The sequence below is a fragment of the Acomys minous genome (genome assembly GCF_964271855.1).
Source record: "Acomys minous genome assembly, chromosome: 6".
In the NCBI taxonomy this organism is placed as follows: Eukaryota; Metazoa; Chordata; class Mammalia; order Rodentia; family Muridae; genus Acomys; species Acomys minous.
In genome coordinates, this window is record NC_140487.1 from 27,582,645 (window position 1) to 27,606,885 (window position 24,241).

Consider the following 24,241-nt stretch of genomic DNA (forward strand, 5'->3'; position numbering starts at 1 on the left):
AATTAGAGTATGTGTTGTGGAGGACATCGTGATAGGAGTGTAAGTTAGAGTATGTGATATGCAGGAGAGAACGGACCAAGCAGTCCTCCTACAGGCATACACACAAAGGAAGGGTAATGAGCTTCTCAAAGTGACATTGTTACCGTCATACCTATTGTACATGATAGCCAATAAATAGAAACCAGCCAGGTATCCATGGGACAGGAAGTTGGATAGAGATAATGTGGGACATGCACAGAGTAAATACTACTCATGATGAAAATGTAAATGCTGTCATTGGAGACAGCATAGATGGAGCTGGGAATCATTATGTCAAGAAAAATAAGGAGGCACAGAAAGACAAGTGCCACGTGCTCTCAGTCATATGTGGACCTGGAAATGGTTACATGAAGTAGATATATAGTAATTTTACATATTTGTGGCATACACTGTGATATGTCACTAAACATTCAAACACTCACAGAAAGTACCTGGCGTCTGCAGGCTGATAGTAGACAGAAGCAGAAGAATGAAGAGTCATTAACAGCACACACAGGACAGGATGGTGTTCTTGTTTCATAGTTGATGATCCATTCTCAGTTTTTCTTCTACAGTGTATTTAGCAAACACTGGACCAATTTGTCTAAATCTGAGCAGCTAAGAGATGGCCTTGCTTGGTTAATGTACGAAGATCACTCTTCTATCACAGGGTACTTACTTAGGGTTTCCTGATAAAGCTTGCTTTACATTTCTTTGAGGCTAGCTAAGCTTTCTCTGTGAGAGCTTCTAAGGGTAATGGATTATTTTGTAATTAGGCATGTCTCAGTTTGTCAGAAGTGCATACTTGTCCATCTGTTGTATAATTTTCACTCAAAGGATAAATTATAGTCTGTTCTGGCTCTTTTGGAAAGAGTAGAAATTGACTGATTCATTTTGTTCTCCTCATTAATGGTTATGATCAGAACACAAAATATAGTAGGGAGGAAATTTTGGAAGCATTCTTAAAATCTGGGTACATTTGTCTACATTTCATTCAAGAAAGAGATTCATACCGATATCTATTTTCAGGACCTAAAACTAATACTGTGCTAATCCTAACTAATGTGCTCTTAAATTGCTGACCTCATGACTGCTGTAAGAAGTATAGTTGGGACTTTGTGCCCACTTCTCCTTACTTAACTGCTGGGCAAAGGAATTCACCAGTGTTCTTCAATGGAGTGGCACCAGGCATCTCCACCGCACTCCAAGTCAAGCTATGTGCTCAAGAGTAGCTGACCAGCACAAAATAGACCCCAGGATATTTTGTGTACTCTTTGTTATCATTTGGTGATTTTTGTCCTCTTTTGGGGGTTTGTTTTATTTCATTGGCTTATTTTCAAGGGTGGTGGGAGGACATGAAATTGGGGGTCAGAGAGATGGGGATAGGGATCTGGGAGGACTTGGGGGAAAAGAAAGAATATGATTAAATATATTGTATAAAAAATAAAAATGTAGAAAGTATAATTGAAGGGCTTACTTTTTTATTTTATTTGTACTTAATCCTGTTTTGAGTGCTGTTGCTTGCTTAAATGCTGTGAGTTTAGATGATGTTCAGTGTCAGCTAGGGTCTCATATTGCTTTCCTTGTAAAATTAATGTGAGATTTCCTTAATAGCTAAACCCAAAGTCCAGTGCCACTCAGTGACTTCCACAGTTTTCTGCTGGTTTTCAAGGTTTGATGGGATCAGAGTTGTCTCTCCCGCTAATTCTCTCACTGAGGCATGACTGCTATCTTAACTTGAAGAACTCAGGCTTTTTTCTTTTTGCTGTGAAGCGACTCATTGAGTGAATTTATAACAAGTTTGTAAGACAATCAGACTCTTCAAAGGGGACCATTGCCTCCTACCATTTGTCTTGACTCTTTCTTGATGTTTCTGTTCTCTCTCAAGAGCAAGCCCAGATCATCTTCTTGTCTTGTCCAGAGCATTTTGGCAGACAGGCAAACTGTGTGGAGTAATGACTCTATTGAGTCCCCTATTTTACTCCTTTCCACAGTAACAGAATATGTGAGTACCAGATAGTGGTTATATTCTGCAGCCCCCGTGACTCTCTATAGTATCTGACCAGTGTGATCTAGGCAAAGCTGAAGAGAGCATGTGATTTTTCCCTGAAGAAATGAGCTTGCCCTTCTGTTCACCTTTCCCTCTTCTTTCTGGCTGTGATGTAGATGTGGCTATGATAAACCATCTTGTATTTTATAGATAATGGCAGCAGGCATAGGAAAAACTGGCTAGATTTCTGGAGTACTCATACAACCTTTGGATGATTATATATTGCCTGTTATGTGAGACAGAAGTAAATTTCAGTCTGTTTTTATATTTTCATATTTTGAGTGTTTGTGACTGAATTATCCCAGTCACTGCAATACCCTTCAGATGATCTCTCTTAACATCAACATGTCTCTTAAGAACAGGAGATTTATTCTAAGAAGAAATTAAGGAAACCAGACTTCCCCTCTTTATATGTTTATATGCAACTTTCTGTGAGCAGTGAAGATGAACAATACTTTCTTTAAGAAAATTTGGGTAAAGGTAATCCATAAAGAAAGAAATTCTATGAGTGACCATCTAGGAGTGTCAAAGTATTTCCAAGGAAAAATAGGGAATGGGATCCTGAAGCCCTGCCCCTTTCTGTACATGGCTGAGGCAATATACCAAAACCCACCAAAGCTGCTTTAAAATGTTTGGGGAGATAGTTTTCTTCAGGGAAGAAGGCCTTGAGAAGTTACCCATGTTCTGGTTGATGGCTGCATACCCATGTACATACAGGCACCACTAAATCAACTCACACATTTTTAAAAAGGGAGAGAGAACATGACATTGGAGGGGAAATGGTGGGGAGATAGAGGCAGAATTAAAGGAGGGTGTGCTTGATCAAAAATATGAATACATGAAATTAAAGTATCCTCAAAAGGGATAAACTTGAATCAGTTTGAGTAGAACATTGGGAAATTGTAGAAAACAAAGACAGAAATTGGTGGATAAAGTTATAGAAAGGTACACCAGTTAGATTTGATGCTTTATTATGTAGCAAAACACCCCAAGATTTAGCATCCCAAAATCATTATTATGAGTCCCCTGGAAGATCAACTGGGATTGGCAGCCACATTCACATGTCTAGTTGGTGATTTGATGGCTAGTGTGCTTCAGTTCTCCCCCGTGATGTCATTCTGGTTTGTATGTCAGCAGTGTTCTATGAGCAGCAAAGAAGGCATGTTTTTACACACAAATATTGTTAAAAACTCTGTAATGGTTTCACATCAACAGTTAATTGACCAAGCTCGTTTATAAGAACTGAAAGAAAGCTTTCACTGTTCTACAGAAAAACTTGAAAATCATCAAGGGACAATATTTTTAGATGTCTGTTTTTTTTAAAGACACTATGAAATTGGAGTTTTAGTTAGTATTCAGGGAAGAAAGCAGGATACAGACTTGGAGATCAGCCTGTGACAAGTACTGACCCCAGCATTGTCCCTTCACGTGAAGGCTTCACTTGTTAGGACTGTCTGAGATTTCAGGGGTTGGCTCAGTGCATAAGATCAACTGCTCTGCATGAGGACCCTAATTTGGATCCACAGCACCCAGGTAAAAAGGCAAGCATGGGTGTTTGTGTCTCCTACTCCAGCATTCGGTGCACAGAGCTGTCACTGGCCAGCCAGCCCACCTGAAAGGATGAGCTTCTGGTCCAGGGAGGGACCCTGGATCAAGGCAGTCAGAGAGAGGCAGCAATAAATGGTGACAGCCACTTCCTGCTCTGGCCTCCACATGCTCCTGTATAGGAACAAATGCTTCATGTTCACATGCATGCACATATATACAGAAGGTAGCACAATTCCCCAATGCCCACATCTGATGTCATTTATTCTTAAAATATGGCCTTTAAAAAAAAAATGATCAGTGCTGACGGAATTGTTAGCAAAAGTCCATGTTGTGTTTAGATTTTAGATTTTCCATAGACCTTTTTCAATACTAGAATCCTACCCAGGATCCACATTACACTTTGCTATCACATCTACTGAGGCTGTGGTTAGCCTCTGCGTTTCTTTAGGACTTTGACTATTTTTAGGGAGGCTAGCAAGAGATTGTGCAGGCTTCTGGCTTATTGGGATTTATCAGGAGCTCCTATGGTTAGATTTGGATGATGATTTTGGGGGAGGAAGACCACAGAGGTAAAGGGCCAGTTTCATTACATCTTAGATGTACATGTTGTTCACACAGCCTCCCTCTTATGCCTTGTGGGTGTGACTCTTCATCACTTGGCCCAGAGAATTTTAGCTAAGTTTCCCCAGAATCTTCTACTTCCCATTTTCTGAGCTTGTTGGAAGTCCATGTGTCTACTCAGTCTCCATTTAACAAGTGGTAAGTTATTCTCTAATTTCCTCCTTGAGAGTGGATAATCTATACTAGGACTTACTCTTTATTTAAGATTTATTTATTCTTGCCAATTCATTCATTTATATGCAAATTCACAGGTGTTTATTACACTCATTAGGCTATAGTCTTATATTACATTATGTTGTTTTCTTGTTCAAATTATTTCACGTGTGTAATATATTAACATAGCTGCAAAATAAGAAAATCCACAACCTTGCCTTTAGTTTTTCATATTCTGTTTTCTTTTTCCTCTATCAAGCCTCACTGCTACGTTTATTTCCTCTGAATTTACTAACTCAGCTCACTTTATATCATCCAACTAAAGCTAGTTTCTCCTACAAATGCTGTCTGATTAATGCTGATCATAATAAGGTAGCTCACACAAAGACATGGATGTGCTAATGCTTGAATAGTGCTTCAAAGATGGAAATAATCTTATAGGGAGGGGGAAGGAGGGAGCAGTCTTGCAGCAAGAAGCTGCCATCCTTCCCTGGCCTATCCACATTTCATTACCATTTGTCTAAATTGTGTGTGTGCGCGTGTGTATGTGCGTGTGTGCGTGCGTGTGTGTGTGTGTAAGACATATAACAAACTTGTCAGTAATAGCTAGTGTTTAGTAATTCAGAATTGTCCATTCACCTAACATTTATGATTGTCTATTATATGCTAGTTATCTTTTAAAGAGAAAAGAGCAGGCATAAAAATAAACAATAACTTGTGTCATTTCTGTTCTTGAAGGGTTTTGCATGATATAAGAATTAAGCAAAAGAAAAATACTATGATATTGAGATTGGGACTGCAAAATATATAACTAAGTGTTCCATCGGATGTGAGATACTATGAAGAGTATAAAATAGAGGGAACTGGAGGGGGGCGGTGATGAAATCCAGAACCAGAGATTTTATCAACCGACAGGCTCCACTACATGAATGCTTTTATAATAGGATTATCATATAGGGCGGGGCAGAAATGGAGAGGAGTTGGAAGGTTAATATATCAGTCCATAAAATAAAAATAATGAAGATGGATGTCAAGGGATAATTGTGTTGGGTGGCATGTCAGAAAAAGTCTGAACTTTGGCATAAAATAAACACTGAAGATGGGCCATGTTGGAATTTAGTAGGCTGAAATTGCATTGAAGTCTTCTTGGGGCCTATGATTTTTTTTCCTAGAAATTTTACAGGTAGAACTGGGAGATAAGTTCAACTTAGGAGTTTCAAAGATGATGTATCACCTGGAGTGAACTAGACGGAAGGCAGAACAATATGGAGGATGCCACGTGATAATTGTAACACTCGGGTAGCTGGTAGCACGCATGAAACCACCCACTGGAGACACAGTGTAAGAGAGAGTGAACTCAGTTAACAGTGGTCCAAACTACTGTTATTCAGAAATAGTGTGTTCTCATTACATTGCCGTAGGAATCGAAGTGATGGAAATCATATAGATCTCATGCATAGATAACATACCTTAAGAAGTAGAGTACACGAGTGTAAGAAAGAGGTGGCATAAGGCATAAAAAAGTTACATGAAGACAGCTAAAGAGCAATGATAGAAAAAGAGTTTGCTCTTTTAACATGGCTTGATGAAACTAAGCTAAGTATAGCATGTTTCAAGGCCAAATGTATCAGCAGGGACGAAACAGATTTTTAACTATTATTACATCTAAAAGAAAGAATTTAGAAATGCTAGAGAGTGGGGAGATTTTTATGAATGAACAGAAATGCAATAGAAGGAGGTGGCAAAGTGTTTGACAGGGGTAGAGAATGGTGAAAGAAGGAAGGAGGGAGGGAAAAGAGAAGCAACAGAAGGGCAAAACTCAGTGCCGCCAACCAAAAGAATACTTTTAATAAGGTTCACTGCCTCCATACAGGCCTCCCAAGAGGGGTCTGATAGTTAAACACATGAATAAACATGTCTTCTGACAAGTGGCAAATTAGTGACTAATAATTGCTCAAATAATTATTTGGGAGAAGAATGAATGAAGAGCATATGCTGCTTGTTGGAGCTGTCAGCGCTCAGATGAGCTGTTAACAAAAATTAGAAGGATATTAAGACAAAGACTGTGCAGACTGCATTCAGAGAATGCCGTGGAAAAACTGGTGCTTTATTTGTTAAACTGGAGTATTCATAATGCTAATTGCTCCCCCCTTATTAAACATAGCTTCTTTTCTCATATGATATAATGTGAATACAGTTTCCCTTCCCTTCCCTGTGTTCCTCCCAGCTCCTCTCTGTTCCCTTCCTTTAATAGGCCAAGGAGAAATAGGCAGTAAACTTCGAACCCCTACCAAGACCTAGCCGACGAACATGATACTCTCCACCGTTGAGTGGAGAGTGAGATCTGACTCTCACACGAACTCTGGTGCCCCTTTTCTGACCACGTCCCCTGGATGGGGAGGCCTGGCGCACTCAGAGGAAGGATAGCAAGTTACCAAGAAGAGACTCGATATTCTAAGAGCATATATAGGGGGAGGAGGTCTCCCTCAATCACAGACATAGGGGAGGGGAGAAGGGGGGAAGTGGGCGGGAGGGAAGAATGAGAGGAAACAGGGGAAGGGCTAACCATTGAGATGTAATATGAATAAATTAATAAAAAATGTAAAAAAAGAAAAAGAAAAACCAACCAACCAACAAACAATCAAACAAAAATTTATACAGAAAATCAGAGATGGTCTCTCTGATGTTAAATACTCTAATTGTTTAGATAATATAATATAAAATCACATTTGTCAAAAAAAAAAAAAAACCAGTGTGTGAACTGTACAGAATGACAGCTGGGCCAAATTTCAATTTAGAAAAGAAATATAATGGGTCTTTCTTCTGTGGTTTTCCCCATAGATTTTGATGTTCATCCTCCTTGAGGATGTTTTATTTGGGTGAAATAATAGAAATTGGAATGTGGGGAATATACTGTGAAAAGCAGAGAGTTAAACTAGGGAGAAAGCGACTTCCCTCACTTGTGTCTTTCCCTCATCTCTTTAGCACGTCCCACCACCTCTGAAGAACTAGACGTGGATAAGCCAAATCCAGTCAGATCAATGATCTCCGTGTGCCTGCTTTGAACAGCACAATGAGACCAGAGTCAGAAGCTCACTTTAAACTTAGCTATGAAGAACAGAACATTTGAAATTTTTGATATGAAGAACTGGACAGTTTTAAATGACCCAAAATAAGGTAATGGAAGTATCTCCTGCAGTGAAATATCTTTACAAATCTAGAATGGAAATTTCTAGTGGTTATGTAATGTTCCATTTTGTCTCACTAGTTGTGTTTCCTTTAATATGTATCACCAGTTATCCACCCTTATCAATCCAGTTAAAGTCGGTCTCCAAATTCATACAGTTCTGAAGACTTAAGAATACTTTATGCACATATATTTCCTTCATCTAAAAGTCAGGACAGAATCACTATCATCTTGTAAAAGAGTTGCAAGTATAGTATATGAAGTAGTCTGTGTTAGCATAGCATTATAAACTACAGTGTGAGCTGTGCACGTCACTGGAGACTAAGTTGCTGATTGATTCCTCCTCTCCGCATGGGTAGCAGCACATATTCCTACAGTGATGGTTTTCTACTCAGTTTTACTTGCTACATTACTATTCAATTCTCAGATCTCATTCTGCTTTCACTAGTTATTCTTTATATCTTCTATTAAAACTTTGGCACAAAACCACAGATGTTGATTGTCTACACCTCTTTAGTCTACTCCAATAAAGCAACATGTCTTTGACTCTCACATCCTTGATGTGATAATTCCAAGGACTGTTTTGGGAAACGTCCTTCCACTTGAGGGTATTGGGGTGCCGGGCCTTTGTCAGAAGTCTCTGTACAGTTCCATTCTTGCACCCTGTCATGTGGCACAAGGATTTTGTTTATCCTTTTACATTCACTCATTTCTGGGCCATAAAAATTTTATTACAGATTTAGTGGTTAAAAATGAATGTTTGCTCCATATCTATAGACATGAGAAGCCTTCAATGAGTGAATCAGGCCCAAATCAAGGTATCAATACTGCACAGTTCTTCTGGAACTTTGGCTTCTTCCTTTTTCTCTTCTTTCTTTCCTTCCTTCCTCTTCCTCCTTCTTCCACTTCCTTCTCCTCCTCTTCTTCCTCATTTTTTTCAAGACAGAGTTTCTCTGTGTACCCTTGGATGTCTTAAACAGGCTTTGTAGACCAGGCTGGCCCTGAATTCACAGAGATCTGCCTGCCTCTGCCTCCTAAGTGCTGGGGTTACAGGTATGTGTCACCTCGCCCAGCTGTTTTCTTCTTTCTTAGCATTTCCTTGACTTATGCTGCCCCTTCTGTGTCCAGAGCCAGTAAGCACCTCGAGGCCATCACTGCTTTTTCCCATATCTCCTTCTCTAATTCCTATTTCCCCTTCCATGATTAAGCATCCTGTAATGCCCTGAACCCAGTGATCAACCAGGACAGCATCCTGTATTAAGATCCACAATCACATCTGTAAAGTCCCTTTTGCCACCTAGCTAACACATTGGCAGGTCCTAGGCAGGAGAGTGTGGGCATCTTGCTGAATTCTGCCCATCATATTTTTCATAATATTCACTGAAAACACTTTGTGAAAATGTTGTTTGCAAATTTTCTGTGCTGTAAAATTACTTTCTCCTCCTCACTGCTACTAATAACTTTCATAGAGGGATGTCATTAGGATTGTATAGCTGTCTTATATGTATGCTTGATTTTTAGACCCATGTATAATTTTACAGATTATAAAAAATTAAATGTTATTTCTAAAATAATTACCTCAACAAAAAAACAGGCAAACAAACAAATCTCTTGCTCCAGGCTCATGTCATATTTTCTCTGTGACATCCTTAAATCACCATTTTTCCAAGAAGCAACTGCTTTCCCTTTTAGTGGGAAATGATATTTAGAAACAAATAACTAGAAACACAACCTCACAATAAATTCCCTGATTCTTTGGCTCTTACAATCTCTCTAAGGCTAAGCTATGGGCATGTTTTCTAGATAGAGCCACTGGAACTGGGGGCCACAACTCTGCATTTTATTGATTGTGGTTTTCTCTACTATTCTTAATCTGTTTCATAGGGATGTTTCCTTGATGAGGGATGAAGGATACACTCATCTGTGGGTATAATGACACATGTTTTTAGATTGTTGTTGTTGGTTATTCTGGTTTAATAAGTTAGTGGGTGTAGAGTCTCTTTCAATAACCATGGCTTCACTAGCACTGAGTACTTAGCTAGGTGTCCAGTACTAGCTGTGATTTCCCTATTGCTTCCAAGTCTTAAGTACAATTAGAATGCTGTTGGTCACTGACAAAGTATGGGTGCCATTATTAGGGTTATTGTTTTTGTTTTTGTTTTTTTTTTTTTTGTTTTTTGAGACAGGGTTTCTCTGTGTAGCCTTGGCTGTCCTGGACTCACTTTGTAGACCAGGCTGGCCTCGAACTCACAGCGATCCGCCTGCCTCTGCCTCCCGAGTGCTGGGATTAAAGGCGTGCGCCACCACGCCCGGCCTAGGGTTATTGTGCCATGCTGCCTCACCAGCATGGCTGCCCAGATGTGAGCTGAGCAAGAATGACACCAATGGCTATGACAATGGATATGGCAGGGAAAAGCCCATGAAGCCTCAACCCTACACAAAGAATGAGAGGTGGAAACTTAGGAAAGCTGGGAGCAGGAGAGGTCATTCTCAGGGAAGAGCACACTAGCTAATTTTCCAGAGCCAAATGGCCAGCCCTGAAAACATACATATAAGTAACAACATGTGGACTAAACAAGTTAAATTTAGAGACATATAATGACTAAACATGTTACATTTAGAAATATATATGTGTGTACATATATGCATGCAATTACAATTAGTTTTAGGGAAACGGGGGGAGGGATACTCAGGAGGGTTTGGAGGAAAGAAATAGCAGTGAGGAATGTAATTATAATCTCAAAATTTTAAAAATGAAGAACTAGGCACTAGGTATGGTCAGTATGTTATAATTTTCAGGCCCTCTGAGTGAGCAGGACTTTATTTTTATTTTATTTTTTTTAGAGTTTTAAAAAATTTTTTTATTAATTTATTCTTGTTACATATCAATGGTTATCCCATCCCTTGTATCCTCCCATTCTTCCCTCCCTCCCATTTTCCCCTTATTACCCTTCCCTATGACTGTTCCTGAGGGGGATTTCCTCCCCCTGTATATGTGAGCAGGACTTTAAACAGAGGTTGTGTGGGAATAGTTATGCAGCTTTATTCATAGATACTCAGGCTGACATCACCACTGTCTTCACCAGGAGAATGCATGAATATTGTGATGCATTCATACAATAGAACAATGCAATACAGACTAGTATGAAAAGAAAAAGGGTGCATGCTGAGGAGACGACTCTGTGGAAAAGTGTCAGCTATGCATCCTTCAGGGCCTAGTTCTGATCTTTGCCACCCACATAAAAGCCAAGTGTGACCACACACGTTTGAAACTATAGCTCGGGGAGGGAGGAGAAAGGTGGATTCTGAGCACTCACTGACTAAATTGGCTGTCTGTGCAAATTGGTTAGAGAGACCCTGCCTCAAAAAATAAGGTGCAGAGTGACAGAAAGAGCCTCCAAATGCACATTTATAAGTGAGCAAACCTGCACACCCTGTTCCTAAAATAAACATAAATAAAGAAGAAAAAAATTTTATACCATAAAATAAATACATTCCAAAATCAATTTGTTGAATGGATTGATTCAGACATGAAAAGATTTTATTAATCCACTTATATGATGCCGAGGAGTAGACAAGCTTAAACTTTGGTAACAGACCACAGTGGCTGTCTGAGGACTGCAACTGTGTAGAAGGAGATAGTAACTTTATTGCCATTATGGTAATATTTTATTCTTTAGTTGAGATGTTGATTGTATAAGTATACTCATGTAAAACTTCAAATGTTCACCATACAAAATGTAAATTTTAATCCACTTAGGGTAAGCCCGTGATAGGCTGATTCAACATGGAAGACAGCTTTTGTGCCTCACTGTGTCCTTTCTCCTTGACCTCATTATGCCACTTTGAGTCATGCAGTAAGGCTCTCCAGAGAAACAGACTCTCTGAGTGTTTACATTGAAGAATTGACTTCTGAGGTGATAGGGGCTGAGTAGTTCCATTGTCTACTACTCACAAGAAAGAAAAACTGGCAGTACAATTCAGCTTGTGTTGTAAGGCCTAGAAAGCAGGACTAATGGTAAATTCCAGCTCTTTTAAACAGACTAATTAGTGCCTGTTCATACGGAGATGCAGCTGTACTTTGTCTTCTCATTAAACTTTTACTTTCTTACAAAAATATTCTCATAGGCATCCTAAGATATACTGCTTAATTTGGTAGGTTGCCCTGAGTTCACAGACAAAGTTAATCATCAGAGGCTGGATGCTGTAAGAATGGTGAAATCTTTCCATCTTCTTTTCCTCCCTCCTTCCCTCCTTCCTTCCTTTCTGTTCTTTCCCACATTCCTTCTTCCTTGTTCCTTCGTTTCATCCTTTCTACCTCCCCACCCCTCACCTTGGTCTTACCATGTAGCCCAGGCTACTCATTATGCTTCACCCTCCTGTTCTGCGGTTATGGACGTATGTCCTTGTGTTCAGCAAGAATGGTGAAATACATCCCTTGAGCCCCATCATCTGGCCCATAGCTCTGCCTGTGTTTGTAAGGAGGCCTGCCAGGGGTGGGGTATGAATGTTTAGGTCTATGTGGTGCACAGCCAGCAGAGGTGAGCAGCGTGCTGTCCCCTGAGCTCCACTGTCAGGCACAGGGCTCTGCTTGCCTTCCCATGGAGTCCTGCCTGCACCAGGAACATCCAGTCAACACTGGGGACAAACAGATGGCTAGAGGCCAGTGTAAGAACACAATCAACATGATCTAGGGCAATATGGAACCACCAAAGCTCAGGTACCCTATCGTAGCAAGCCCCAAATATTACAACATAACCAAAGCACAAGAAGATGACCTTAACTACAATCTTATAAAGATGATAGAAGCTTTTAAAGAGGAAATAAATAAATCCCTGAAAGAAACCCAGGAAAATACAATAAAAGAGATGAAGGAAATTAATAAAAACTATTCAAGACCTGAAAACGGAAATAGAAGCAACAAAGAAAACAAAACTGAGGGAATCCTAGTTTCCTAGATGGAAAATCTAGGTAAGTGAGCAGGAATTACAGATGTAAAAATCACCAACAGTATGCAAGAGATAGAGGAGAGAATATCAGGGGTAGAAGATATGATAGAAGAAATTGATACCCCAGTTAAAGAAAATGTTAAATCTAAAAAGTTCCGGACATAAAAGATCCAGGAAATTTGTCCTGCCTACAAGATGTGCAGGGATAAAGACTGAGCAGAGATTGAATGTAAAATTAAAAATAGGGGCTTTTCTAATACCCACCCTAGCTCCCAAATAATGACACTAAGACATAATATTTATTAATAAGCTTCAAGTACTGTATAGCTGGGCATATACTCATCTATTCTAACCTGACTATGCTGGCATGGCCTACTTCTTAGCCACATGGCTCATTATTTGCCATCTTACTCTGTGACCTTTTTGTTCATCCATAGCCTCTTGGTGATGCTCTCAAGGTGAACTTCTTGCCCCGTGTTCTCCACCTGGGACCCCCTCACTGGGATTGGAATCCTGCCTCAGTTCTTCTCCTCAGCTATAGGCTCTTTAACCCTTTATTAACCAATCAGAAGTGATGAGGAACAATTGTTACACAACATTGAGCTAGGAGATGCTTCAATAATAATGACAATGCCAACACCCAAATCACATCCAGATTTCTGGGCACAGAAATCAGCATTTGAATACACAGTATACAAAATATCCTCCAATAATGTAAGGAATGCCTAGCCAATGATGGGCCCAACTTGAGACCCATCCCACGGGAGAGAGCCAACTCCTGACATTATCAATGACACTCTACCATCCTAGTGGACAGAAGCATAGCATAAGTGTTTTCTGAGAGGCTCCTTTCAGAAGCTTATTGAAACAGATGTGGAGACCCACAGCCAAACAATAGATGAAGTCTTGTTTAAGAGTTGGGGGCAAGGATTGAGGGAGCTAGAGGGGTCAATGACACCACAAGAAGACCTACAGAGTAAACTAATCTGGGCCCATGGAGGCTCACAGAGATTGGACCACCAGCCAAAGAACGTGCATGGGATGGACGGAGACCCCCTATACATATGTAGCAGATGTGTAGTTTGCTCATCTTGTAGGTCTCCTAACAATGAGAGTAGAGGTTATCTCTGACTCTGTTGCTAGCCTTTGGATCCCTTTCCCCTATAGGGCTGGGCTGCCTTGTCTTGCCTCAGTGGAAGAGGATGCAGTTAGTCCTGCTGTGAATTGATGTGCCAGGGTTGGTTGGTACCCAAGAAGGTCTTCCTCTTCTCTGAGGAAAAAGAAAAGCAAAAATGGGGGAGCGGGGTGTAAAAGTGGGACTAGGAGGAGAGGAGGAAGGGAGCTGCAATTGGGAAGTAAAGTGAATAAAAAAAGCAAATTAATGAAAAAAACTGATAAACTCCTAAAATTAAAAAAAAGGTGAAAAATAATAACAAAGGTCAACTTCCTTACAAAGTAGTAGATCCCCATAGTCTTTATGACGTGCATGCATCTAGAATGAGAAAGAACCTGACATTTTAATGAGGTTAGGACATTATAGCTGAATCTCAGTAGCTCAAAACATCTCTTTACTGACAGGAATTAATTTCCTTTGCTTAGGAATATATTCTAAACCCAAATGTATGCCAGTTCTATGAGAGAGATTTAAGTAGTCATCTCACACCATAGTTACCAAAATGGTATTCCACATGCAAAAAAACCCATTCATTTTTCATTAGGAATAATGAAAGATTATTGATTACTGTAAATTTCTGCCTGAGAAATCCATTCTACTCCTTTCCTAACCATTTCCTGGCCACTGAAGTTTTTTTCCAACGATACATCAGGCTAGAACAGAACATGTGTTCTGCTGTGGAACTTGAAGCAAAAGACCCACAATAAACAACTTTCCTTGTTGGGAGTGGCCATCTTTCTTACCCAGCCTCTTTTCTCTACCACATCTCCTCGCCGCTAAGGTTATAATTTGTTTCAGCTCATTATTTCAGATCAGTTAGGCAATGTCTTTGTGGAACTAACTAGAGAAAAGCGTCCTAACTTAGACAAAGCCTATGAACCTTTTCGTTCTCTTGGTGCCATGGCCTCACGACTTCTGTCTTGCTTTTCATCTTCAGGTTTCTTGGCTGTCTTTATACCTAGTTGTCTGAACCTCTGGTAGTTCTCTCCTGTTCTATAACATAGTGCTGATGACTAGTCAAGACTTTTACAGGCTCAATTTACAAAGTTCCCTCTAGAATTGTCCAGGGGGTTCAGTTCTAATCCTCTGCCTCCTTTGGTCTCCACCTGGATTTCACTGCTCATGGATCATGACTTATGATTACTTTCCTATTGTTTCTGGTCGTTCTTCATCTTCTTATCCTTACTTTCATCTTCTGACCCCTTGGTCTGGGGACCATCTCTGGATAAAATAAATTGGCACCAGAGTACTAATGCCTCCCACATTGTTTGTCTTTTGTTTTGTTTTGTTTTGTTTTCCTAAACAACTCTTTCAGGATATGGGAATGCAGAAGAAGAGAGTTTTGAAATGAAACAGTATTGCCTGTTAAGATTTGGGTGTGAAGATCAGCTTCCTTCCTCCTCAGATACACTTTAGGCTGACCGTGGAGAAGTAAAGCTTAAGCAGATCACAAAATAACACCATCTTCTCTGAAAGATAAAGATTGTTTGCTTGGCAGATAGCTTCCAACTGCAACCTTCCTGGATGTGCGTGGTGGGTGAGAAAGATGGTGTTAGTAAGATGATGTGGTACTTGGCTAACCCTGACGTTTCCTAAAGAGGAGAATCACAGTGTCACAAGGTGACTGTGCCTAGAGACAAAAGTTATTGGCTCAAAGACAGCATAAAAGAGTGTCACCTTTTCAAAGGCTCTGGCCACTGAAAACTCCCTTGATTATAATTTATCTTCCAAAGTAGCATTCCTATAGGTAAAGAAGGCGTAGGCCATGGGAACAGGGCAATACAAACTTTCACTTGCAAATCACTCTACATGCATTGAAGTTTATATGTCAGTATTGGTGAACTGAGTTAGAAGGTGTGCTCTGCACTCCACTTTGGTGAGCTTTGAGGGCTAGGAGCCAGATGTGTCAGAGTTTAAGACAATACCATGATGCTGGACATGCAATGGGAAGCTCACCTCAGCTTCCTCCAGACCTGTGCTATGGTGTGAACCCAGTTCTTTCACAGTTCACAGTATCAGATTCATCATGTACGCCAATGCCACACACTTCATAATCTCCTTCCTGCTTCCACCATAGGGTGAAAGTAGCAGCAAACAAGGGCCATTGTGACATCACATGAGAAATTAGACAAAAGAAAGGATTACAAAAAGGAAGCTGCCCTTTAAAGTATCATTCTGAACAAAAGCTTCTGCCAGTTACTGTTTAGGTTATGTGGTGGTTGTTACTCTCACAAAAGAAAGTCAAGCATCCCTGAGAAATAGAACTTGAGCTACCCAACACGTTTACTAAAGTGTAATGGGCTGCCTTGGTCTTGACAAAGGAGATTTGATAGCATGTTCTGGAAGTGTTCCAAAGAGGAACTAATCACTTGGAGGAGAATCTGATAATAAAGGCGGGGCTCATCACATGTCTGTTACAGAGCATACAGTCTGCCTTGGGTTAAGCCAGTCATATCTCATTCTTATGACTATAATTACTTCAAATAGTGGTATATAAGCAGACCAGAATAGTAATACTTAAAATGGTACCAGAAGAGCTCAAAGAGAAGTAACAAAACTGCAATCTAGGGAAAATGTCAGAAGAGACAACTTTTCTCCTTCAGATGTTGAGATCTAACATAAATTTTGTTTTATAGTATCTATATTATTGCTACTAGTAGGGAAGGCTAATAGATAGATTTGAGAATGAGACCTGTTCTATTTTACATAGGGCAGAGGGAATAGATGAAGGGATTGGGGTTTTGATAACATAGACTTCTTTATTGTTATAGCCAAATTGAGTTGATGTCTTTCTTATGTAAAATGATTGTTAATAAATGCAACAATTAAAAGTATTTTAGAGGATGAATGTAATACAGTTCTACTTGATGTCACCTGTGTATTACTGTAGATATAGGAAAGAGCCTCTTGAAATGACTGGCCTGAGTTCTTTAATGTCTCTGAATAGATCTGCTGTGAGTACTTATACCATTTCCTTTTGATTTTGAAGATATTCCTCAAATTATTGTTCTTCTAATTTAACCTTGCTTGAGAGCAGCTCAGGCCAGTTATATAGAATCTAATGTAAAATCTGATTAATAAAGTGCTTGTTGCACCCAAACATTAGGTAGAGCTCGGGGAATCCTGTGGAAGAGGGGGAAGAAGGATTGTAGGAGCCGGAAGTGTCAACACCACCACAAGAAAGCCGATAGAATCAACTAACCTGGGCCATAGGGGTTCACAGAGACTGAACCACCAATCAGGGAGCCTGTGCAGGACTGACCTAGGCCCTCTCCACATATGGTACAGTTGTGTAGCTTGGTGTTTGTGTGGGACTTCTTTTTTTTTAATATGATGCAGTCATATCTCATTCTTACAAGCATAGTTACTTCAAATATATGTCTTTGAAGTATCTGGTGTATCTGGCATATAACCAGACCGGAACAGTAATATTTAAAATGGCACCAAGGGAGCTAAGAGAAAGATAACAAAAATGCAATCTGCGGAAAATGTCAGAGAGACATTTTCTACTTGTAAAAATTAAATGCAGGTTTATTGAGAGCAGCTCTCAGCTGCCATTCAGAGCCAGGAGGGATGGAGGGAGAGGGGGGAGGCATGTGCGGAGAGAGGAGAGAGGGAAGGAGGAGAAGAAGTGGAGGAGAGATGCAGAAAGAGAGGAGAGCAGAGGAGAGTCCTGTGGGACTTGTAACAGCAGGAGCAGGGCCTATCTCTGACTCTGTTGCCTGCCTTTGGGACCCTTTCCTCCTGTTGCACTGCCTAGTCTAGCCTCATAGGAGAGGATGCACCTAGTCTTACTGCAACTTGTTGTGCTAAGGCTGTTGGATATCCATGGGAGGCTCCCAATTAATGAAGAGAGAGGAAGGAGTGGATGGAGGGGCAGGGGAGGGGGGGGTGGGAGGAAAACTTAGAAGAAAGGAGGGAGGGGAAACTGCAATATGGATGTAATGAAAATAAATAAACTAATTAATAAAAATAAAGTGTTTGGTGAGTAATAACTGTTTATTTAAAATAAAATTTAGACTCCTTTTAAGGACAAGAAGATGACTTCATGCAGTCACTTCTTAAGTAACCATAATTTGGAAAGCTTTCATTCTGTGTATCAACAGAGACCACAGGAGATGCTTTCTGCTGAGTACTGTGGAAGTCATTAACAATCTGGCTTGTCTCCATTTTTTTCAGTCAACACTCTCGTACCCATCCCCACTCTGTTTCCAGTATGTCCATGTTTTCTCAGAATAGCTATGAAATCATGTAATTAGCCTCCAAGCCAGCCATGCTGACACAGTCATTGGCATAAGTGCAGAAAAAGTGATCAGTGTTTTTCGAAGAAAACACTCCAAAACAGCCAAGACTGCTTCTAAACAGCAAGGAGAGTCTCCAGTGTGCATTACACCACGTTTCTTTTATTGGTATGGGGAAGGGCTGGTGAAAGCTGTCTGCACAATGACTCGGAGAATGCTTAACTCCTAAATGCAGGAAACACCCATTTACTCATATTTGTCACATGGTTTGTTCATTATTTAGCCATAGTGGGTGGACCCTGAGGGAGCTTCCAGACTCAGAAAAAGTCTACAAGTTAAGGTATTTTATAGGAAAGTGGTGAAAGGGTAGGTGAGGATGGCAGAGGATTTTCACTCAGAATGAATGGCAAAATACAGGAAATGAGATTTTCCCTTTGAAGGTCAACCTACAAAATCAATCCATACAGACTCGGTGTTAGGCATTGAAAAGGTTATGCAAGAAGACAGAGAGGCTCACAAAGGAAAAAAAAAAGACAAGATATAATAATAATAATCGGTGACGTATGTAGTAGGTCAATTCCATTTTTAATGGAGATGCTATCCGTACTTCACCGTGGTTTTTGAGGGTTGAGAAGGATGAGCACCTATTTTTATCAGAGCTCAGTTCGTTCTCCCTGTGATTAGAGGAAAGAGATCAGTGTTGTTTGGGGGCCCGTGGTCAGCGTCCCTGCGGGGCATCCAGGCACCCAAATGTACAGGGGCTGGACTTGAAGGAATGAAACAGAATGAAGCTTAGCTGGGCAGGTCGCATCTGCAGTAAGCGGTGGTCGTGGTGGGGATTGCAGTTTCTGATACAGCTCTTCCATTGATACAGCCCTTTTAGTGACACAGCTCCTCCTTATTGAGGGGTGAATAAGGGTTATATAAACCTTGGAGACGTGGGTAAGGATTTTTAGGTATAGAGATGAATTCCGGGTACTAGGCTATGAGAATTGAGGAGGCAAAACTATGTGGTGCAGAGGCCTACAGGCACAAAACAGGGAGGGAGCAGTCTCAAGATCTAGATTTTCAGGGTTTGGACAAAGTTCGACCTCACTGTAGCTCCAGCCAGTTTCCCCAGCCTCGCAGTGACGTGCCCCACAGACCAAGGAGCAGGAGCTCACAAAGGAAGCTATCCATTGGTGTCCTTTCTGCAGAGTCTACTCTCCCCCGGCACCGCATGAGTGCTAAGGAAACTGTAGCTCCTTTATCCTTCCAAAAGTCCTGTGCAATGGGAAGTGCTGCATTTCCATTTTTGCAAATTAATAAGCTGGCACCACAAATGTACTTGTGAGTATTTTCAAGATTAGAGTTAACCGGTGGATAGAAGTTGGACTCAGGAGGGATCGCAGCCCGCCGTGCAGCAGAGTCTGGACCCCCCGCCCCCATCACTACTGGGCATCCTCTATACATGCTGTTGTCTATGGAGTGTGAGCGGCCTGAGCAAGCTTCCTGGTTTCCTTTTTGGTCAGAGTTTTCCTATTATAAATTAGTCATCTCACACTTTTTAGTCTGTACAACTATTTATAATCATAAATTCGCATGGCTGAGGCTTTATAGGAGAGCACATTACTCACTTATTTGAACATTCATTTAATTTCACGTGTTTGTGCACCACATGTTTCCAGTGCCTATGGATGCCAGAAGGTTATGAGCCAACGTATGGGTGCTGAGAAGCAAACCCTGGTCCTCTGCAAGAGCAGAAGATGTTCTTAACCACCAAGCTGTCTCTTCAGCTACAGTCCACATTAAAAAAAAAAACTTTCACACATCTCTCAAGAAAAAACTTAAAGAATTTTTTATGAATGGGCTTTTATTTTTCACATGACTTTGTAAAATGCCTTTTTATTTTTGGAGAGCACTGCATAGAATTTTTCTTCTATTTCAGCGAGGCTGTAAGTTATATTGATTGACTTCCAGTGTTAATAACAACCTCGCTTTTCTGGGATAAACTACATTTGGTTAAGTGGTGCACTTCTTATATATTGCTAGATTCTTCTCCTATGAAAGACAGGACTGTACTACGTTATTGAGTGAATGGGGTTCACATAGTTCCTTTATTGTGTTTTGAAGTGTCTGTTGAGATCTGTAGTGCCTGTTCTTCCATAGTTCTCCATACTTATTACACTGTCAAGTCAGGAATTATGGGAAACTGTAACAAGTTTGCATAGATTCTGGAGGCCCCTGGGTCAGAGGGAGACAGTGTAGTACAGCAACTCAGATTCTGACTCAAACAAATGCATTTCTGGGAGATGACTTTAACAACTACATCCAAATATTTATCTAAGCATTCAGCACCAGGCATCTTAAGGTTGCAACTTGGTGGTAGCTGTTTCTCTTAAGATATGCTTGATATTTTTTTTAATAGAAAGAACATTTAGTACAGTACCTGAATATTTTCAGTAAGAGTGTCTGAGTCTTGGAAAAATCTGCTGGAAGTAATGAACTTTGTGATTATTTTAGCAGGACTCTAATCCGATGAGGCTGCCTCTGCCAGTGGTCCAGCTTTTGGAACCCTTATAGCTGCCTGGATCCATTTTTAGACATCAGGTCAATGCATAATGCATTTCTTTCTACTTTTGGGGGTGTGGGATGTTTTATCGGAATAAAGTATTTTTTATCTCTCAGAATCACTTTAGATAGAATTTTAAAGTATATAGGGCATTTCTGGGAGAACCCTATCAATTCAAAATAGTATAATCATATATGCGTTAGCACGTAGCTAGGCGGTGTTCATCAGAATCACAGCAAGGCATCACTGTCATAGAAAACAAATACATTACATGTCCATTATAGACTCTGCATCATGGGGATCATCTCCAATATGAGGAATTAGTAACGGCAGGATTCCAGCATTATATGAACGAGAATGAGACCACTACTCACAATCTTCTACTTACTAAGTTTGTGCCTACTTCTGATTTTAATGGACAAGTATATCTTATCCAACAAAATGCATTAGTTTTCTTTTTCATCTGAGTTTATTTTTTTCTCCATTTCTTAAAAATTCTTAGTTTAACAAGACTAAATGTGGAGTCTCTCTTATATTTATTTGTTCAGGCACTAATCAATCTGTTCCTAAAGATCATGAATGTAACTGTCCGCATTATCTTAAGTGATGCAGGAGCACATGGCTCTTCTGCAGAGAGCATGTGAGGAAAGGCATGCGCCTTTTCAACTGAGAATTTTAAGAATTCTGAGATCAACCAAAGACAAGAAAATTGTGCACGGAACATACAGAATCGACAAGTTCAATCTCACTTAGATCTTGGGATAATATGCTATCCTTCATAAAAATTTCATTTGCTGAACAGAGAAATCTCTTCTGTCTGTCTGTTTGTCTATGTGACTTCTATCTGCTATTTCAATCCTGAGCCAAGTCATAATTTCCACCAGAGTTTATAGTACAAGAGAGAAAACAGAAGTAAATATCAGAGATGCCCCTTTCTTTCTCCTGTTGTTCTTTTGAGACAGTCTTGATATATCACTAGGCTGTTCTCAGTCTCTCAACCCTGTTATCACCACCCCCAGGGCTGTTGTGTAAGCAAGCTGAATGGAGGGGCAGAGTGACTGTCTGTCACTCAGTGCTTTGCTGACCCGTTTTGCATGCATGACTCCATCCTCAGCAAGAGGGATGAATGGTGTTGATGATACTGCCTGATATGGCACATTTCTCTTGGGTTCACAGCACAAGGAAAAGGCTAATTTAACAACTGGTCATGGCACAAAGGTCCATCAAAAGAAAGGGACAGTAAAACTGCATTTTTATATATCATGCACACAAAAATTAATCAGTTAAAAAGTGTATATAGTGGTAAGGTTTCTAGAAAAATATCTGTGAGACAAAAATACAGATATAATTCATGGGGAAACTCCTGATGATGATGATAGTATTATATATTTAAAATAACCATATCTGAGAAAATAAGCAATAAAATATTTATAAGATGGAAGAAGCTCTGAGCAATGTCTTAGAGTTAGAGCAAATATTTAGAAAGCAGGTTATGAACCCAATCAGGTTGTAATGACAACAGATATAGAGCCCTCACAGCTTAATCACCCTAAAATAGAACAAAAGCCCATAATGTGCATATGCAGACCACAGAGGAACAAATCTGAACAGTCAGCAAGTACAAGAGAATATACCTCAACGCATTTAACACATACAGAGTGTAAACCAATTTCACATTGTCATATAAATTATACCTCTTGGGTTGGCAAACATTAAGAATAAAAATCTTAAAAAGTATAACAGCTATTTCAAGCAAGGGTATAGAAACTAGGAGTACACTCAAAACAGACCTTTCATTTTCTTAAAGGCCAAGCTCTCCATCCATTTCTTTCTATCAAGCTTCCTTGTGCTCCCAAGTTCAAGTGAAATATAAACTTAAATATAGGAACCAAGCTCCCCACACAATCACATACAATGACTAAGAAGTAGGAAATGTGTTTGCACTTGGAGAGAGAGAGAGAGAGAGAGAGAGAGAGAGAGAGAGAGAGAGAGAGAGAGAGAGAGAGAGAGAGAGAGAACACCAAATGCCATAAGTCTGTAATAAACATTAAACTCCAATAGACAGGAGTCTCATGTACTTTAGTGTAGTGAATTTACTGCCAATTTCATAGACTCAGTCTTTGTGTCCTTAGAAAATGACTATTGTGATCTCTGTCCAGTAGCTTCTGGCATTTCTAAATGTAGGTGTAGAGAGTGCTTCTTGCTAGAGATATTTTATAACCCAGGATTAGGTTGGCTTCCTAAGTTTGTCAGCTCACTTCTATGGCATGAGTTGGGAGACTTGGGGATGGATTTTTGAAATGACTCATGGGCATCGATCTAGTCTAGCAGTGTGACTTGGAGGCAGGCACGTGGGAAGGTAGTCAGTGATCCCAGAAGGGCAAGGCGTTTCTTTTTATGGTGCAGCTGCAGTACCCAGATCATGTGTCTTTAGTTGGAGCTGAGATGGGCAGATCCAGAGCTTTTGTGGATGATGTCAGGGCTACTGAGACAGGGAACTGCAGTGGCCACCATGTCAGAGGCTGGCCTTTACTTTGGGAAGACTGAGTCTTCCACTGGTATTGACAAATGTTCCTAACAAAATGGATTGCTTCGGACACAAATTCATTACTATTTTATGTTGGGGATGTACCAGGAGGCTGGAACAAATCTGGCATTGCTACTCATTGAGAAGGCTAGATCTTATATAATGCCTGTGCACACCATGTATAAGCAGATTGTGAAGATGACTGTAAGATAGCTGTAACCATGGGCACATAATACTTAATATTTGTGCATGTGTGCATTTCGTATACAATCACAGCTTGGACCTTGGCAGGTTACTTACCAAAAAAAAAAAAAAAATAGAATTGAAGTTGTGGGTGTTGGGTTGTAGAGAGCTTGTGAAAGTAATGGCAGGTAAATATGATTCAAAGAAATTATATGAAGTTCCAAAATAATAAAATGTATCAAAAGATTGTACATTAGAAAGAAAACATGATATTGTCTTTCTGAGTCTGGCTTAATTTAGAATGATGGCACCAAATCCACATAGTTTTCAGAAAACAGCACAATTTTCTTCTTAATGGCTGAATAACAGTCCATTGTGTACACAGCCGAATTTTCTTTACCCATTCATCTGTTGGTAGGCACCTAGGCAAAGTATATGTCTTGATTGTGATGAATAAAGCCATAACTAGGACAGGCTCACCTGTTCTATGCTGCCTATAATTCCCTGATGGATGCGCACAAGCATGGTATAGCAGCGGTATACGCTAGTTCTAGTCTTGGTTAAGGGAGCTCTGTATCAATTTCCATTGTGGTTGGATCAACTTATACTTCCATCAACATCATTACAGTATTTATATGTTTCCTCCGTCTGCATGCTTTCCAAGATATTTTGTTTTATCAATGCTACCATTCTGATGGGGGAGATGGAATATCAATACCATTTTGATTGGCATTTTCCTGGTGGCTAAAGATGTTGAACATTTGTTTGCTTATTTTTTATGCATTTATTGGGCATTTTAAGTATTTATTTAAAAGGTATTTGTTTGGCTCAGCTGGACATTCATTGATTGGATTATTTGATCTTATGTTATTGATATTTCTGATGTATCCTGTGGCCTAATCTAAGAGTATTTCCCACATCTAAAAATATGTAAGGGGGCCAGGCATGGTGGTGCACACCTTTAGTCCCAGCACTCAGGGAGGCAGAGGCAGGTGGCTCGCTGTGAGTTGAGGCCAGCTGGGTCTACAAAGCAAGTCCA

At 40.1% G+C, this 24,241-nt stretch overlaps 1 protein-coding gene across 2 annotated transcripts in view; it reads left to right on the plus strand.

Annotated features, from left to right (window-relative positions):
• Window positions 1-24,241, plus strand: part of LOC311598871 (uncharacterized protein) — a gene marked incomplete at its 5' end in the record, with an annotated part of 67,630 nt that overhangs the window by 7,050 nt on the left and 36,339 nt on the right. The window contains 2 exons of one of the 2 annotated variants that reach the window (XM_084784395.1): window positions 7,376-7,567; window positions 16,597-16,647. In XM_084784395.1, the coding sequence (XP_084640521.1) occupies window positions 7,376-7,455 (80 nt within the window). In that variant the 3' untranslated portion in view covers window positions 7,456-7,567; window positions 16,597-16,647. Of the gene's footprint in view, window positions 1-7,375; window positions 7,568-16,596; window positions 16,648-24,241 lie in introns of those variants that run through there. The other variant, XM_084784394.1, reaches the window with a different exon arrangement.